Source organism: Procambarus clarkii, chromosome 63 (genome assembly GCF_040958095.1).
Source record: "Procambarus clarkii isolate CNS0578487 chromosome 63, FALCON_Pclarkii_2.0, whole genome shotgun sequence".
NCBI classification, from domain to species: domain Eukaryota; kingdom Metazoa; phylum Arthropoda; class Malacostraca; order Decapoda; family Cambaridae; genus Procambarus; species Procambarus clarkii.
Window position 1 is genome coordinate 14,331,674 of NC_091212.1, and position 18,849 is coordinate 14,350,522.

Here is an 18,849-nt window from a genome sequence, read left to right on the forward strand (position 1 = left end):
CTCTAGTGACGAGTGTTAGTGTAGAGTATGCTCTAGTGACGCTCTCTCTCTCTCTCTCTCTCTCTCTCTCTCTCTCTGGATGAGTGGATACACACACGGCCGAATAAGGGAGCACGAATCAAGAGGAATAGCTAAAGAATGCAAGAGATGAAGAAGAGATGTCAGAGGAGAAGAAGCAACATGAGAATGACAAGCACGACACAGAGGAAGAGAAACAGATATGTGAGAAGATTACGAAGACGAAATACAAGGAGAATGAAGATTAAGATAACGTGAAGTAGACAAATGGAGAGAAGGAGATATAGAACACCATAGCAAGACTGCCGAAGGCGACATTGGACACCATAGCAAGACTGCCAAAGGTGACATTGGACACCATAGCAAGACTGCCAAAGGTGACATAGAACACCATAGCAAGACTGTCAAAGGCGACATTGGACACCATAGCAAGACTGCCAAAGGTGACATTGGACACCATAGCAAGACTGCCAAAGGTGACATTGGACACCATAGCAAGACTGCCAAAGGTGACATTGGACACCATAGCAAGACTGCCAAAGGTGACATTGGACACCATAGCAAGACTGCCAAAGGCGACATAGAACACCATAGCAAGACTGCCAAAGGAGACATTGGACACCATAGCAAGACTGCCAAAGGTGACATTGGACACCATAGCAAGACTGCCAAAGGTGACAAAGGACACCATAGCAAGACTGCCAAAGGCGACATAGGACACCATAGCAAGACTGCCAAAGGCGACATAGGACACCATAGCAAGACTGCCAAAGGCGACAAAGGACACCATAGCAAGACTGCCAAAGGCGACATAGGACACCATAGCAAGACTGCCAAAGGCGACATAGGACACCATAGCAAGACTGCCAAAGGCGACATAGGACACCATAGCAAGACTGCCAAAGGCGACATAGGACACCATAGCAAGACTGCCAAAGGCGACATAGAACACCATAGCAAGACTGCCAAAGGCGACATAGGACACCATAGCAAGACTGCCAAAGGCGACATAGAACACCATAGCAAGACTGCCAAAGGCGACATAGAACACCATAGCAAGACTGCCAAAGGCGACATAGAACACCATAGCAAGACTGCCAAAGGTGACATAGAACACCATAGCAAGACTGCCAATTATTTATTTATTTATGCATATACAAGAAGGTACATTGGGAATGTGAGGATACATAATATGGTAATTACAGTCTTGTAAGTCATTTACAGTCATTTATACTCAAGAGAGACAAGAGAAAGCACAAAACCTTCAAAAATGATCTACAAACTCACATTATACAACTCCAAACAGCATCAGATACTCTGGACCACAATTATAGACTGTTCACCTTCAGGTCTTGGTCTCAGAGGTCTCAAACCACTGACTACACCCCCCTCCCCCCCCCTTTAGAAAAACCGTGCTAACAAAGACTTAGGCCACCAATTGGTTAAAAATGTGTGTTAAAAAAGTGGTTTACATATAGATTTTTAATGTCGTTCGACGAACTGCCCTTCGTTCAGGACGAAATACGACCTGAAGGCAACTTTATGTTCACAATGATAAGGTTAAGTTCTCGTAGATAAGGTCAGGAGTTGGTAGATAAAGTTGGCTTCCAGAACTGAAGGGCAAGAGCTACGAGGAGAGGTTAGAGGCATTAAGTATGCCAAAACTAGAAGACAGAAGAAAAAGAAGTAAAATATGATCACTACATACAAAATAGTAATAGGAATTGATAAAATCGATAGGGGAAGATTTCCTGAGACCTGGAACTTTAAGAACAAGAGGTCATGGATTTAAACTACCTCAACACAGATGTCGAAGAAATATCAGAAAATTCACTTTCGCAAACAGAGTGGTAGAGGGTTGGAACAAGTTAGGGGAGAAGGTGGTGGAGGCCAAGACCGTCAGTAGTTTCAAAGCGTTATATGACAAAGAGTGCTGGGAAGACGGGACACCACGAGCGTAGCTCTCATCCTGTAACTACACTTAGGTAATTTCACACACACACACACACACACACACACGACAGGCTACGGATACGACAATAGGATAACGACAGCAGCGTACTCTACACTGGCAAAAGTTAGAACATCATTCAGAAACCTAAGTAAGGAGGCATTTAGGGCGCTTTACACTGCCTACGTAAGGCCAGTCTTAGAGTATGCCGCCTCATCATGGAGTCCCCATCTGAAGAAGCATATAATGAAACTGGAAAAGGTTCAGAGGTTTGCAACGAGACTCGTCCCAGAGCTACGAGGGATGGGGTATGAAGAGCGCCTGAGGGAACTGTGCCTTACGACACTAGAAAGAAGAAGGGAGAGGGGGGACATGATAGGAACGTATAAGATACTCAGAGGAATTGACAGAGTGGACATAGACGAAATGTTCACACGGAATAGTAACAGAACGAGAGGACATGGATGGAAGCTTGAAACTCAGATGAGTCACAGAGATGTAAGGAAGTTTTCTTTTAGCGTGAGAGTAGTGGGGAAATGGAATGCACTTCAGGAACAGGTTGTGGAAGCAAATACTATTCATAATTTTAAAACCAGGTATGATAGGGAAATGGGACAGGAGTCATTGCTGTAAACAACCGATGCTCGAAAGGCGGGATCCAAGAGTCAATGCTCGATCCTGCAAGCACATATAGGTGAGTACACACACACACACACACACACACACACACACACACACACACACACACACACACACACACACACACTTAGATCGCTGTACATAGCTCACGGGATACCAGTTTCAGAATGCACCGCCCCATTGCAGAGTTTCCCATCTAAAAACATAAGAAAACTATAAAAGATTCAGAAGTTTGCACACAGCTCGTCTCAGAATTGCGAGGGATGAGACATGAAGAGAAAACTTAACTAAACCTGACGAGGCTAGAAAAGAGCACTGAGAAAGAAGACATGATAGAGACATACAAAGTACTTAAATAGATTGACAGAGCGGAAAAAGAGGAAATGTTCACAGTGAATACCAATGATACAAGGGGGACACGGATGGATGCTTGAGACACAGATGTGTCATAGAGATGTTATAAAGTTTTCTTTTAGCGCAAGAGTAGTGGGGAAATGAAAGGAATTTAAGGAGCAGGTTGTAGAAGTAAACTCTATTCATAATTTTAAAATTAGATACGATAGGGAAATGGGACAGCAGTTTATTAGGCACTAGACAACTAGGAGTCTAGAAAGGCGGGGTCAAAGAGCTAATGCTCTATCCTGCAGGCACAGACTGTAGGCCTATCCTGCAGGCACAGATTGTAGGCCTATCCTACAGGCACAGATTGTAGGCCTATCCTACAGGCACAGATTGTAGGCCTATCCTGCAGGCACAGATTGTAGGCCTATCCTGCAGGCACAGATTGTAGGCCTATCCTGCAGGCACAGATTGTAGGCCTATCCTGCAGGCACAGATTGTAGGCCTATCCTGCAGGCACAGATTGTAGGCCTATCCTGCAGGCACAGATTGTAGGCCTATCCTGCAGGCACAGACTGTAGGCCTATCCTGCAGGCACAGATTGTAGGCCTATCCTGCAGGCACAGACTGTAGGCCTATCCTGCAGGCACAGATTGCAGGCCTATCCTGCAGGCACAGATTGTAGGCCTATCCTGCAGGCACAGATTGTAGGCCTATCCTGCAGGCACAGATTGTAGGCCTATCCTGCAGGCACAGATTGTAGGCCTATCCTGCAGGCACAGATTGTAGGCCTATCCTGCAGGCACAGATTGTAGGCCTATCCTGCAGGCACAGATTGTAGGCCTATCCTGCAGGCACAGATTGTAGGCCTATCCTGCAGGCACAGATTGTAGGCCTATCCTGCAGGCACAGATTGTAGGCCTATCCTGCAGGCACAGATTGTAGGCCTATCCTGCAGGCACAGATTGTAGGCCTATCCTGCAGGCACAGATTGTAGGCCTATCCTGCAGGCACAGATTGTAGGCCTATCCTGCAGGCACAGATTGTAGGCCTATCCTGCAGGCCTGCATAAAATTTCATACAATTTTTTAAATTTCAAAATAGGATACAACGCGTATAATAACATTACGATAACTCAATGCTTTTATCATATAGTAATGATATCTCTAACCCTCATGTGATACCTTATCATGTGATATCTTCAATGCAGCAGTCTTAATTATATACAGATCCTTGTAACTCTAGTTAATTATCTATTTATGTACAGGGAATTATGGGATGTTAGAGTTAGTCAAATCCTCACGAAGATTCCCTTGAGAATCTTGAATGTGGTGATCATGTCCCCCCCTAACTCTTCTGTCTTCCAACGAAGTGAGGTGTAATTCCCGTAGGAATTGGGTGGCATCCGTCACTATTATAGTGTCATCTTAATAGTGACTTCTGAGTTGCTGGAGCTGATTACACTTGAGTAAATAGTGAGTGAATGTGTACACTATCTGCACTTTCTTCTGCGAAGGTGATCACGTTCTTCTAGGGATATGTGCGCCTGTCCTAGCCTGTGTTATCAGTCTTGGATGGATAACAGGGGTCGTAGCCTGTGTGTTATCAGTCTTGGATGGCTATCAGGGGTCGTAGCCTGTGTGTTATCAGTCTTGGATGGCTATCAGGGGTCGTAGCCTATGTGTTATCAGTCTTGGATGGCTATCAGGGGTCGTAGCCTGTGTGTTATCAGTCTTGGATGGCTATCAGGGGTCGTAGCCTATGTGTTATCAGTCTTGGATGGATAACAGAGGTCGTAGCCTGTGTTATCAGTCTTGGATGGATAACAGGAGTCGTAGCCTGTGTGTTATCAGTCTTGGATGGCTATCAGGTGTCGTAGCCTGTGTGTTATCAGTCTTGGATGGATAACAGGGGTCGTAGCCTGTGTGTTATCAGTCTTGGATGGATAACAGAGGTCGTAGCCTGTGTTATCAGTCTTGGATGGATAACAGGAGTCGTAGCCTGTGTGTTATCAGTCTTGGATGGCTATCAGGTGTCGTAGCCTGTGTGTTATCAGTCTTGGATGGATAACAGGGTCGTGCCCATGTGGCTGTGTGTGTGTGTGTGTGTGTGTGTGTGTGTGTGTGTGTGTGTGTGTGTGTGTGTGTGTGTGTGTGTGTGTGTGTGTGTGTGTGTGTGCGTGCGTGCGTGCGTGCGTGCGTGCGTGCGTGCGTGCGTGTGTGCGTGTGTGCGTGCGTGCGTGTGTGCGTGCGTGCGTGCGTGCGTGTTTGTCAGTGACAGACAGCGTGCTATTTAAACAAGGAGGTGAAGAATGCGGCCATGGAGCACATCACCTTAATTGTTCCTCCCGACTGTAGTGAGAGGCAGCAAGTGACCTTTGCTCGACGCTGGGCTCTGTCAGCTATGTGCAACACTGACTACAGGGGTCAAAGGTCACCAGGGAAGTGTGTGAGACCTGTACACCTCGCTGATAGTGAGTGAGTGTGTGTGTGGGGGGGGGGGGTTGGATTGTGCTTGTTAAAGGGGGTGGTTAAGGGGGGGTGATTGTTATAGGGGGGAGGTGGACTGGGGGAACGGGGTGATTGTATATATACAATCTGTAAATCGCTTTTTTACTACAAAAATATAAACTTGGAGGGGGATTAAAATACGTTGTATTCATTCAATTAATACGATTTGTATTAGCTAGTATTATTCTTCCAAGCTTTAAGCAACGTAATTGGTCATTGGAGTCATCCTGAGGGCGCACCCGATGCTCCGTTGTTTACCCTGGAAGTACCACCAGGAGTCATTTGCGGTGTGGCGGCCGTCCGGTCAACATCTCAGACGCTCCTGGGAGTATAGGTAGCATATGTTTCTACTGTCCTCTCCAAGGAAGACGCCGGCTACCAGTCACCGCTTCTGTGCCAGGGAAGTTCACTACGGGCTCACCATAGCCCGTGCTACTTGCCCCGCTCCTGTGCCAGGTAAGTCCACTACGGGCTCACCATAGCCCGTGCTACTTGCCCCGCTCCTGTGCCAGGTAAGTCCACTTCGGGCTCACCATAACCCGTGCTACTTGCCCCGCTCCTGTGCCAGGTAAGTTACGGGCTCACCATATCCCGTGCTACTTGCCCCGCTCCTGTGCCAGGTAAGTTACGGGCTCACCATAGCCCGTGCTACTTGCCCCGCTCCTGTGCCAGGTAAGTTACGGGCTCACCATAGCCCGTGCTACTTGCCCCGCTCCTGTGCCAGGTAAGTTACGGGCTCACCATAGCCCGTGCTACTTGCCCCGCTCCTGTGCCAGGTAAGTTACGGGCTCACCATAGCCCGTGCTACTTGCCCCGCTCCTGTGCCAGGTAAGTTACGGGCTCACCATAGCCCGTGCTACTTGCCCCGCTCCTGTGCCAGGTAAGTTACGGGCTCACCATAACCCGTGCTACTTGCCCCGCTCCTGTGCCAGGTAAGTTACGGGCTCACCATATCCCGTGCTACTTGGAAGTTATTCCGAGTAACTGAATCTATAACAACAACGCCGGCTATACCACATTCAGCTGGTAATTGGAACACATTGATTCACCAGCTTCATCCGGTACTAACTCCTTATAAGTTATACAATTATATATAACTTATTCATTTATGACGAGTATACACAGAGTAATGAATATTTTTGTCAGCTTGTGTGAAGTTCTTCCCAGTTTAAGCAGCACTGTTATTTATAAATTACCAATGTTTTAATAAAGTTCTGAGAATTATTAAGATTAAGAAGTGTAAAATAAAGAATCCTGTTTTGGGGAATCGGAATGTGTGTGTGTGTGTGGGTGTGGTGTGTGTGTGTGTGTGTGTGTGTGTGTGTGTGTGTGTGTGTGTGTGTGTGTGTGTGTGTGTGTGTGGTGTAGATTCAAATCAATGGACCTTGCCTGTGTCTCTGGCAGTCTGATGGGCGTGGTTCTTGTTCAGCACGCACACACACACACACACACACACACACACACACACACACACACAGTAGGCTCAGGACCCTGTACACCAGTTGATTGACAGTTGAGAGGCGGGACCAAAGAGCCAAAGCTCAACCCCCGCAAGCACAAATCAGAGAGTACATACACTTACGCAATCACATTTACGCCTACACCCATACGCACGGCTATATCTATACACATACACACACACACACATGCCCCTACTCGCGCATGATCTGATCCACATGCACTCCTGAACACACCCTCCGCGCTCACGCACGATCTGATTGGCACGACTCCCACCCTTGAACAGACCATTCACGTTCAGGATACTCAGTTCCACGAGCGGCCGTTCTTGGGGTGTAGTAATATCTGCAACATTGTTGACGTTCGTGGGAGATAAATCCCCAAATCCGGATTCAAATTCTTCAAATGAGTTGAGGCGTTTTCCAGATGATAATATGCTGTCTTTATGTATTAGCATCAGCTGGATTATTGTATCTAGTTATCTTCATAATTTCTAGAAATTATCGTATCCAGGGGTTGGGTTATCGTATCCAGGGGGAAGTTTATCGTATCACTGGATTGAAGGATATCGTATATCGAGGTTATCAAACATGTGGGGCTCGCTATCGTATCGAAAAACTGTAATGTAATCCAGTATCCGTGTTATCGAATCCAGGTATCGTTAATACAGAGATTGCATTATCGTATCCAGGTTTAAAGTTAGCGTTCACGAAGATAAAATATTTTGTCAATAAAGATCTTAATTAATAATAACAATAACGAAATTAGCGAATTGGGCCACGCAAAGTATAAACGATCGTAAGACGTTAACAAGGTGAGAGCAATTTTGCTTGGACAAGGAACCTGTCACACCTGTATATGCTTCTTACCTGTTCGGCTACACACCTGGATAACTACACACCTCCTTAACTACACACCTCCAAAGGATACCTGATCAACCAGGCTGTGACTCATACGTCAGGTTGCGAGCAGCCGCGTCTAACAGCCTGGTTGATCAGTCCAGCAACCAGGAGGCCTGGTCGAAGACCGGGCCGCGGGGACACTAAGCCCCAGAAGCACCTCAAAGTAACCTCAAGGTAACCACACCAATTAGGTGAGTACACCTGGTCAACTACACACCTGGATAACTACATACCTGCTCAACTACACACCTGCTCAACTCTACACACCTGTCCATCTTCTCCCCAACACCTGTGCAACACTCACCTGGAAAAATGAGAGATACAAGTGTTAAGAAGTTTACAACATAATCTTTTAAAGTTAAATTTGACTAACTTTAAACAAAATACAACCAAAGACTCGTGTGTAAAAGACAGATTAGATAATATCAGGATATAGAACACGAGGTTAAAATAGTAATTAAGAACATCTCAAAATCAAAACTTTGTTTCTAAGTATAATATTATACTTGTAGACAAATATACATACATACAGACAGACAGGGACATGCATGTATAGACATACATAGACAGCAGACAGATACAGACAGGGGACATAACATATAGAGGCAGATAGACCATAAATATGGACAGATAGACATACAGACACACACAAATGTACATATAGTTCTAACCAAACACACACATATCCACACATGACGATAGGAAAGTACCAATTTGAACCCCTATTAACCATCGTAACTGTTAAGAGATAATAGCCAAATAAAAACCCAAATTAAAATTCCAGAACCCAATTTTTCAAGTGGTAATTATCATTCTCATTTTCTGTAAGTCGCTTTCCTAACTATAACTTGAGAAACGCTGTACTTATAAAGTACAAGAACAAAATTATAGTGAAAAACACATAATAAACTAGATGAGGGGGGGCCCAAGAGCTAAGGTACGGCTTAGTGTGTGCACAAACAGGTAAGGTCTTAGTGAAATTGTTCCGTTAGAACAATTACAGGGTGGAGGTGTGTGTGTGTGTGTGTACTCACCTAGTTGTACTCACCTAGTTGTGTTTGCGGGGGTTGAGCTCTGGCTCTTTGGTCCCGCCTCTCAACCGTCAATCAACAGGTGTACAGATTCATGAGCCTATCGGGCTCTGTCATATCTACACTTGAAACTGTGTATGGAGTCAGCCTCCACCACATCACTTCCTAATGCATTCCATTTGTCAACCACTCTGACACTAAAAAAGTTCTTTCTAATATCTCTGTGGCTCATTTGGGCACTCAGTTTCCACCTGTGTCCCCTTGTGCGTGTTCCCCTTGTGTTAAATAGACTGTCTTTATCTACCCTATCAATCCCCTTCAGAACCTTGAATGTGGTGATCATGTCCCCCCTAACTCTTCTGTCTTCCAGCGAAGTGAGGTTTAATTCCCGTAGTCTCTCCTCGTAGCTCATACCTCTCAGCTCGGGTACTAGTCTGGTGGCAAACCTTTGAACCTTTTCCAGTTTAGTCTTATCCTTGACTAGATATGGACTCCATGCTGGGGCTGCATACTCCAGGATTGGCCTGACATATGTGGTATACAAAGTTCTGAATGATTCTTTACACAAGTTTCTGAATGCCGTTCGTATGTTGGCCAGCCTGGCATATGCCGCTGATGTTATCCGCTTGATATGTGCTGCAGGAGACAGGTCTGGCGTGATATCAACCCCCAAGTCTTTTTCCTTCTCTGACTCCTGAAGAATTTCCTCTCCCAGATGATACCTTGTATCTGGCCTCCTGCTCCCTACACCTATCTTCATTACATTACATTTGGTTGGGTTAAACTCTAACAACCATTTGTTCGACCATTCCTTCAGCTTGTCTAGGTCTTCTTGAAGCCTCAAACAGTCCTCTTCTGTTTTAATCCTTCTCATAATTTTAGCATCGTCCGCAAACATTGAGAGAAATGAATCGATACCCTCCGGGAGATCATTTACATATATCAGAAACAAGATAGGACCGAGTACAGAGCCCTGTGGGACTCCACTGGTGACTTCACGCCAATCGGAGGTCTCACCCCTCACCGTAACTCTCTGCTTCCTATTGCTTAGATACTCCCTTATCCACTGGAGCACCTTACCAGCTACACCTGCCTGTCTCTCCAGCTTATGTACCAGCCTCTTATGCGGTACTGTGTCAAAGGCTTTCCGACAATCCAAGAAAATGCAGTCCGCCCAGCCCTCTCTTTCTTGCTTAATCTGTGTCACCTGATCGTAGAATTCTATCAAGCCTGTAAGGCAAGATTTACCCTCCCTGAATCCATGTTGGCGATTTGTCACGAAGTCCCTTCTCTCCAGATGTGTTACCAGGTTTTTTCTCACGATCTTCTCCATCACCTTGCATGGTATACAAGTCAAGGACACTGGCCTGTAGTTCAGTGCCTCTTGTCTGTCGCCCTTTTTGTATATTGGGACCACATTCGCCGTCTTCCATATTTCTGGTAGGTCTCCCGTCTCTAGTGATTTACTATACACTATGGAGAGTGGCAAGCAAAGTGCCTCTGCACACTCTTTCAGTACCCATGGTGAGATCCCATCTGGACCAACCGCCTTTCTAACATCCAGATCCAGCAGGTGTCTCTTGACCTCCTCTCTCGTAATTTCGAACTCCTCCAAGGCCGCCTGGTTTACCTCCCTTTCTCCTAGCTCCTTTCTTCTGTGTGTGTGTGTGTGTGTGTGTGTGTGTGTGTGTGTGTGTGTGCGTGCGTGCGTGCGTGTGTGTGTGTGTGTGTGTGTGTGTGTGTGTGTGTGTGTGTGTGTGTGTGTGTGTGTGTGTGTGTGTGTGTGTGTGTGTGTGTGTGTGTACTCACCTATTTGTGCTTGCAGGATCGAGCATTGGCTCTTGGATCCCGCCTTTCCAGCTATCGGTTGTTTACAGCAATGACTCCTGTCCCATTTCCCTATCATACCTAGTTTTAAAAGTATGAATAGTATTTGCTTCCACAACCTGTTCCCCAAGTGCATTCCATTTTTCTACTACTCTCACGCTAAAAGAAAACTTCCTAACATCTCTGTGACTCATCTGAGTTTCCAGTTTCCACCCATGTCCCCTCGTTCTGTTATTATTACGTGTGAACATTTCATCTATTTCCACTTTGTCAATTCCCCTGAGTATTTTATATGTCCCTATCATATCTCCTCTCTCCCTTCTTTTCTCTAGTGTCGTAAGGTTCAGTGTGTATTCACCTAGTTGTGTTTGCGGGGGTTGAGCTTTGCTCTTTCGGCCCACGCAAACACAACTAGGTGAATACACACTGAACCTTACGACACTAGAGAAAAGAAGAGAGAGAGAGGAGATATGATAGGAACATAAAAAATACTCAGGGGAATTGACAGTGTTTGTGTGGTAAAACATGCCTAATCGGCTACACTCCAACTCGGGACCCTTTGATTACTAAGCCAGTATCAATTCCTAGCATCTATGAGTATCTAATTAAATAAAATGAATTATAAAAATACAGCAACGTTGATCAGTAATATTCTTTAGTAATACCTAACTTCGCGTAGCATTTTCTGTAGTAACTAACCCGTCGTTTTCTACGAACATATTTATAGGCAAACTACATCACATTTTAGCACATTCCTAAGTTACAATGATATATATTTTTAAATAACATTCTTATTAGAAATCCGATTATTGGAACATGTATTATTGCACACATGACTCTATATATTAAACAATATTGTGTCACAGTGAAATATGATGAAATGTTCTGGATCATTATATGAACAGCATTGAAATCTTTTCTCTCGACTCCATTGGCCAATAACACAATCGCTTTGCTCATTAATTTGACATTATCTGCAATAGACATGACTTATCAACATTTATATCAGTGAAACCCTGTCATTAAAACTATTTTAACAGATAAGAACAACATTATTGCTATTGTTAGACACTCTTATATAATGTAGAATTAAACAAAAAATCGTATGATTTTGAGGCACTTAGCGACTTGGAGACATTCCAAAATCCTCTTATAAGTAAGGACAGGAGATCAGACCACACACTAGAAGTTGAAGGGACGACGACGTTTCGGTCCGTCCTGGACCATTCTCAAGTCGATTCTCACAATCGACTTGAGGTCGGTCCAGGTCGGTCCAGGACGGACCGAAACGTTGTCGTCCCTTCAACTTCTAGTGTGTGGTCTGGTCAACATACTTCAGCCACGTTATTGTGACTCATCGCCTGCATAAGGACGGGAGACATCTCCCGTCACGCAGGGTGCAGTCGCACACCTCCACAGATCTCCAGTATCAGCTAATGATACTGGAAATGGCTCAAAAGATCCACAACTTACGGGGCTATTCATGCCCGTGCCACCTTTTGGGTGGCTTTTAATCTTCATCAATTAATCTTATAAGCAGGCGATGAGTCACAATAACGTGGCTGAAGTATGTTGACTTGACTTGAAGTACAATCGACTTGAGAATGGTCCAGGACGGACCGAAACGTCGTCGTCCCTTCAACTTCTAGTGTGTGGTCTGGTCAACAATCTTATAAGTAACATTTTGCTTTTCAAATAGTCCAGGAATACTGCCAGAGGTCGAACTGGTGACAGGAGTCGACAAGTTGTGGACACCAGATATCCAGTCAGACTAGATCATGACTTGGTGCTTTTCAGTTCTGTAATGAATGTGAGGGAGATGGTGATAGTGACGATGGGAAGGGAGGAAGAGGAGGCGGGAAGAGAGGGTAAGGGAGAGAGAGGGAGGGAGGGAGGGGTGTATGGAAACAATGAAAGTAGCACAAAAGATGGGAGAGGAAGAAAAAGATAGACCAAAAGATAAGATGAGAAAGAGAGAGGGTTAATAACTACTGCATCACATAATACAGTAATATGAAAATACTTTCACTATTCCATGTATCTGGTGGATGTAAGCTAGCCTTCTCTCTCTCTCTCTCTCTCTCTCTCTCTCTGTCTCTCTCTCTCTCTCTCTCTCTCTCTCTCTCTCTCTCTCTCTCTCTCTCTCTGTCTCTGTCTCTGTCTCTGTCTCTGTCTCTGTCTCTGTCTCTCTCTGTCTCTCTCTCTCTCTCTCTCTCTCTCTCTCTCTCTCTCTCTCTCTCTCTCTCTCTCTCTCTCTCTCTCTCTCTCTCTCTCTCTCTCTCTCTCTCTCTCTCCCTCCCTCCGTCTCTCTCTCTCTCTTTGACAACATTATTTGCATACAACATATCCCTTATATATAGTTAGCGTTTCTGCTGCTTACACATGAAGAGGCCCATGGGTACTTAAGCCAAGGTCAAGGGTCAGACTAGGTCATGTAACTGACCTGCCCTCGACTGGCCATGCAACCTAATCTGTGTAAAAATTGTCATAATCTTTATAAAAAGCCATTGCTATACAAGAGGAAACGAGGATATCAGGAAAACTAGGAACAAAAGCCTAAGCATGGGTCATGCTAGGAGAAAAAGTGTAGTTTTACAAGGCTGTGCCTGATTGAAATTGAAATAAGTTTATTGAGGTAAAGTACAAAGGGATGAGGTAGCTGAAGCTACAGAACTACGGGCTCACCATAGCCCGTGCTGCTTGGAGCTTTTGTTCCTGTGGCGAGTCTTTAACAACAGCTCAAGCTATTCTCACCCCATTCAGTCCAACAGGGATAAAACGGATAGAAAATGAGAGTTTCCATTTTCGCCTCCTCGATTTGGTCGACTTTGTTAACATGTTTTTTAATCTTTACTGCCACTAGGACAACGTTGTTTGGGGGGAGGGAAGAGCGGTGATGAGATAACTGGAGAGGAGGGGATAAAGATGAAGGACGGGATGAAAGAAGAAACCTAGGAGTGGAGGGTAGAGACCGCAGGGTGGAGAGGGAGAGGGAGAGTGCAGAGGAAAGGAAGCTGGGAAAGTAACAGTAAGGGTAGAGAAGAAGAGAGTGGGAAGTGACAGAGTAAGAGGCGTAGAAAGGGGAGACAGAGAGGGGAGGAGAGGTGACAGAGAAGTGTAGAAGGGGTGACAGAGAGGGGAGGAGGGGTGACAGAGAGGGGGAGGAGAGGTGACAGACAGGGGAGGACGGGTGACAGAGAGGGGGGGAGGGGTGACAGAGAGGGGGAGGAGAGGTGACAGACAGGGGAGGACGGGTGACAGAGAGGGGAGGAGAGGTGACAGAGAGGGGGAGGAGAGGTGACAGACAGGGGAGGAAGGGTGACAGAGAGGGGAGAAAGGGTGACAGAGAGGGGGAGGAGAGGTGACAGACAGGGGAGGACGGGTGACAGAGAGGGGAGGAGAGGTGACAGAGAGGGGGAGGAGAGGTGACAGACAGGGGAGGAAGGGTGACAGAGAGGGGAGGAGGGGTGACAGAGAGGGGGAGGAGAGGTGACAGACAGGGGAGGACGGGTGACAGAGAGGGGATGAGAGGTGACAGAGAGGGGGAGGAGAGGTGACAGACAGGGGAGGAAGGGTGACAGAGAGGGGAGGAGGGGTGACAGAGAGGGGGAGGAGAGGTGACAGACAGGGGAGGAGGGGTGACAGAGAGGGGGAGGAGAGGTGACAGACCGGGGAGGAGGGGTGACAGAGAGGGGAGGAAGGGTGACAGACAGGGGAGGAGGGGTGACAGAGAGGGGAGGAAGGGTGACAGAGACGGGAGGAGGGGAGACAGACAGGGGAGGAGGGGAGACAGAGAGGGGGAGGAGAGGTGACAGACAGGGGAGGACGGGTGACAGAGAGGGGAGGAAGGGTGACAGAGAGGGGAGGAGGGGGAGACAGAGAGAGGGGAGGAGGGGAGACAGATCTTCCCTACAGGTAAACCTTCACAAAACACAGGCATCACCTGATCCCTGCCCGCCTGGACCTGAATCGTGTTATTATCCTTGGCTGACTTACATGCAAACAATCCTTCTGTGTGTGTGATGGTGGGTGTGTGGTGGTGGGTGGTAGGTGGCTGGTGGTAGGTGTGTGGTGGTGGGTGGTAGGTGGTGGTAGGTGGCTGGTAGTGTGTGTGTGTGTGGGTGGTAGTGGAGGTCACAGTGCTTACTTAACACTACATACCTAACAGTGTCTACAACAAACTGAAGTCTTGCTCTTCACGCCCCGCCTATTACCCTCGTTAGATCTGTTGCATTAATAACTATTCGTGTCCTTAAGTCCTACTTCTCTCCACTTGAAGAAGCTATCCTTATGGGGGTGAAGATAGGACGTTGAAGGAGACTAGGGGGGTAGGTGAGATTATCTTGAGATTATCTTGAGATTATCTTGAGATTATCTTGAGATTATCTTGAGTGTGAAGGTGAAATCATAATATGGTGTTAGTTATGGTGGAAGGTGAAGATGGTGGTGATAGTGTTGGTGAGAGTTGAGTAATAATGAACAAACAGACAAAGCAATACGGACCAAACAAATCACATATACACCCACGAATGGAGTACTCAGGAAAACACTTCTCACTCACACAGAAATGTCCACCACTAATTCCTATTATCACACACACACACACACACACACACACACACACACACACACACACACACACACACACACACACACACACACACACACAATGTTTGCGGATGACGCAAAGTTGATGAGAAGAGTTGTGACAGATGAGGATTGCAGGATCCTCCAAGAGGACCTGAACAGGTTGCAGAGATGGTCAGAGAAATGGCTACTGGAATTCAACACGAGCAAATGTAAAGTTATGGAAATGGGACTAGGAGACAGGAGACCAAAGGGACAGTACACAATGAAGGGGAACAGCCTACCTGTAACGACGCGTGAAAGAGACCTGGGGGTGGACGTAACACCTAATCTATCTCCTGAGGCACATATAAATAGGATAACGACAGCAGCGTACTCTACACTGGCAAAAGTTAGAACATCATTCAGAAACCTAAGTAAGGAGGCATTTAGGGCGCTTTACACTGCCTACGTAAGGCCAGTCTTAGAGTATGCCGCCTCATCATGGAGTGCCCATCTGAAGAAGCATATAATGAAACTGGAAAAGGTTCAGAGGTTTGCAACGAGAATCGTCCCAGAGCTACGAGGGATAGGGTATGAGGAGCGCCTGAGGGAACTGTGCCTTACGACACTAGAAAGAAGAAGGGAGAGGGGGGACATGATAGGAACGTATAAGATACTCAGAGGGATTGACAGAGTGGACATAGACGAAATGTTCACACGGAATAGTAACAGAACGAGGGGACATGGATGGAAGCTTGAAACTCAGATGAGTCACAGAGATGTTAGGAAGTTTTCTTTTAGCGTGAGAGTAGTGGGAAAATGGAATGCACTTCAGGAACAGGTTGTGGAAGCAAATACTATTCATAATTTTAAAACCAGGTATGATAGGGAAATGGGACAGGAGTCATTGCTGTAAACAACCGATGCTCGAAAGGCGGGATCCAAGAGTCAATGCTCGATCCTGCAGACACAATGGGGTGAGTACAGACACACACACACACACACACACACACACACACACACACACACACACACACACACACACACACACACACACACACACACACACACACACACACACACACACAGCCTGGTAGGGGCCTGGTAGCCTGGTGGATAGCGCGCAGGACTCGTAATTCTGTGGCGCGGGTTCGATTCCCGCACGAGGCAGAAACAAATGGGCAAAGTTTCTTTCACCCTAAGTGCCCCTGTTACCTAGCAGTAAATAGGTACCTGGGAGTTAGTCAGCTGTCACGGGCTGCTTCCTGGGGTGTGTGTGTGTGGTGTTGGAAAAAAAAAAGTAGTTAGTAAACAGTTGATTGACAGTTGAGAGGCGGGCCGAAAGAGCAAAGCTCAACCCCTGCAAAACACAACTAGTAAACACACACACACACACACACACACACACACACACACACACACACACACACACACACACACACACACACACACACTTTCTACCTCTACCCTAGGTACTGAGGAAGTGAGTGTGAAAGGTTTCCTTCTATTGTTTCTGTGTGGGAAAAAATTAATCTCTCTTCAGGTCCTCCTGTTCACTTTCCTTTCTTCAGTTTCATCCCTTCATCCCACTCTCTCTTTTCCACACCAAGTCCCTTCCATCCTTCCCAGCCTCTGTCCCACCGCTGCCACCGTCTCCACATCCTCTAGGCCTCACTGTCATCCCCTTGATTGATTGATTGATTGATGAAGCTTAAACCACCCTAAGAGGTAGCATGGGCATGACTAACCCATTAGTGTTCAGATGTTTGGCATTGAATGTGATCTTTGGCGGTGAATTTGTTGTTGTTAAAGACTAGCTACCTGGAACGAGGTTCCAGGTAGCACGGGCTATGGTGAGCCCCGTAGTTGGTGGTGAAAGATCCGCTTCCTATCCACGTGTTTATATATGAGACTGTGGATCAGTGACTCACCATACCCAAGGCCACATTGGGGTGAGTGGGGGGGGGGGGCAGCCGACCCTCTTTGGGGAAGACGATTGGGGGAGGGTATTGGGCAGCACTGAATACCTAGACACGCTTTACAGTCTTTCTGGTAACCTGTTATCTTTAGTCTTCTTTCGCGTAATATGTAAAATAAAAGTCATATACAGTGCTGGAAATGATAGCGAAACTGTCTTATCTCTTTCTGCGTCTCGTGTTAGAGTGGGTGAGAGAGAATGAGAGTGAAAGAGTGAGAATGAGAGTGAGTGAGAGTGAGAGTGAGAGTGAGTGAGAGTGAGAATGAGAGTGAGTGAGAGTGAGAATGAGAGTGAGTGAGAGTGAGAGTGTGTGAGAGTGAAAGAGTGAGAATGAGAGGGAAAGAGTGAGAATGAGAGTGAGTGAGAGTGAGAATGAGAGTGAGTGAGAGTGAGAGTGAGAGTGAGTGAGAGTGAGAATGAGAGTGAGTGAGAGTGAGAATGAGACTGAGTGAGAGTGAGAGTGTGTGAGAGTGAAAGAGTGAGAATGAGAGGGAAAGAGTGAGAATGAGAGTGAGTGAGAGTGAGAATGAGAGTGAGTGAGAGTGAGAATGAGAGTGAGTGAGAGTAAGAATGAGAGTGAGTGAGAGTGAGAATGAGAGTGAGTGAGAGTGAGAATGAGAGTGAGTGAGAGTGAGTGAGTGAGGCACAGGAAGAGGAGAGCAGGAACACTGCCAGCAAACGGTGTAGAAGGTAATCCAGTTTTTACCTGTCAGACATTAAGAAGCTTGACGCTCGAATGGTGTTAATGATGATGATGAGTATGATGATGATGATGATGATGATGATGATGATGATGTGTGTACTCACCTAGTTGTGCTTGCGGAGGTTGAGCTTTAGCTCTTTGGTCCCGCCTCTCAACTGTCAATCAACTGGTGTACAGGTTCCTGAGCCTACTGGGCTCTATCATATCTACACTTGAAACTGTGTATGGAGTCAGCCTCCCCCACATCACTTCCTAATGTGTGTGTGTGTGTGTGTGTGTGTGTGTAAAAGGAAGTGTAGGTAGGAGGTGGGGGGGGGGGGGGGGGTTATGTGTTTAAGGATGTCACAGGTTACATTAACAGGACCAAACAACAAATCCAGATGCCACTGTAACAGGTAGACTTGCTTTGCTGTTTACATCGCATTAAAACAGGCCGCGACAAAAACAAGGTGGTCCACTAAATGGTTCTAGCGCAGAAGAAAATCAAAGGAGAATATGAGTCATCATCTCCAGTACTTCCCCAGACGAAGACAGGACGATGGTAAGATCAACTATGGTTCATCAAGGAATGTCTGAACAATAGTCTTGCTAAGATGCAGGCGATGAGTCACAATAACGTGGCTGAAGTATGTTGACCAGACCACACACTAGAAGGTGAAGTGATGACGACGACGTTTCGGTCCGTCCTGGACCATTCTCAAGTCGATTCGAATCGTCTTGCTAAGAACAATTCACTAAGATCTCCGGTGCATCAACCGTGAAAATACCGGCCCCAAACGATACATAAATACACTAGGTCAACTCTCTCTCTAGTGAAGTATGTGGAATACAAGCCCTAGAAATTGAAATTGAAATAAGTTTATTGAGGTAAAATACACACAAAGGGATGAGGTAGCTCAAGCTATTCTCACCCCGTTCAGTACA

General features: G+C 46.3%; 1 protein-coding gene across 1 annotated transcript; it reads right to left on the bottom strand.

Moving 5' to 3' along the window:
* Window positions 1–262: 262 nt before the first annotated feature.
* Window positions 263–1,138, bottom strand: LOC138354498 (uncharacterized). The gene has a single exon (XM_069308856.1). The coding sequence runs from the start codon at window positions 1,136–1,138 to the stop codon at window positions 263–265; it is 876 nt and encodes a 291-aa protein (XP_069164957.1).
* Window positions 1,139–18,849: the final 17,711 nt, after the last annotated feature.

Coding starts and splice junctions, on each gene's coding strand:
- LOC138354498 (XM_069308856.1), bottom strand. CDS start 1,138: ATGGTGTTCTATGTCACCTTTGGCAGTCTTGCTATGGTGTTCTATGTC.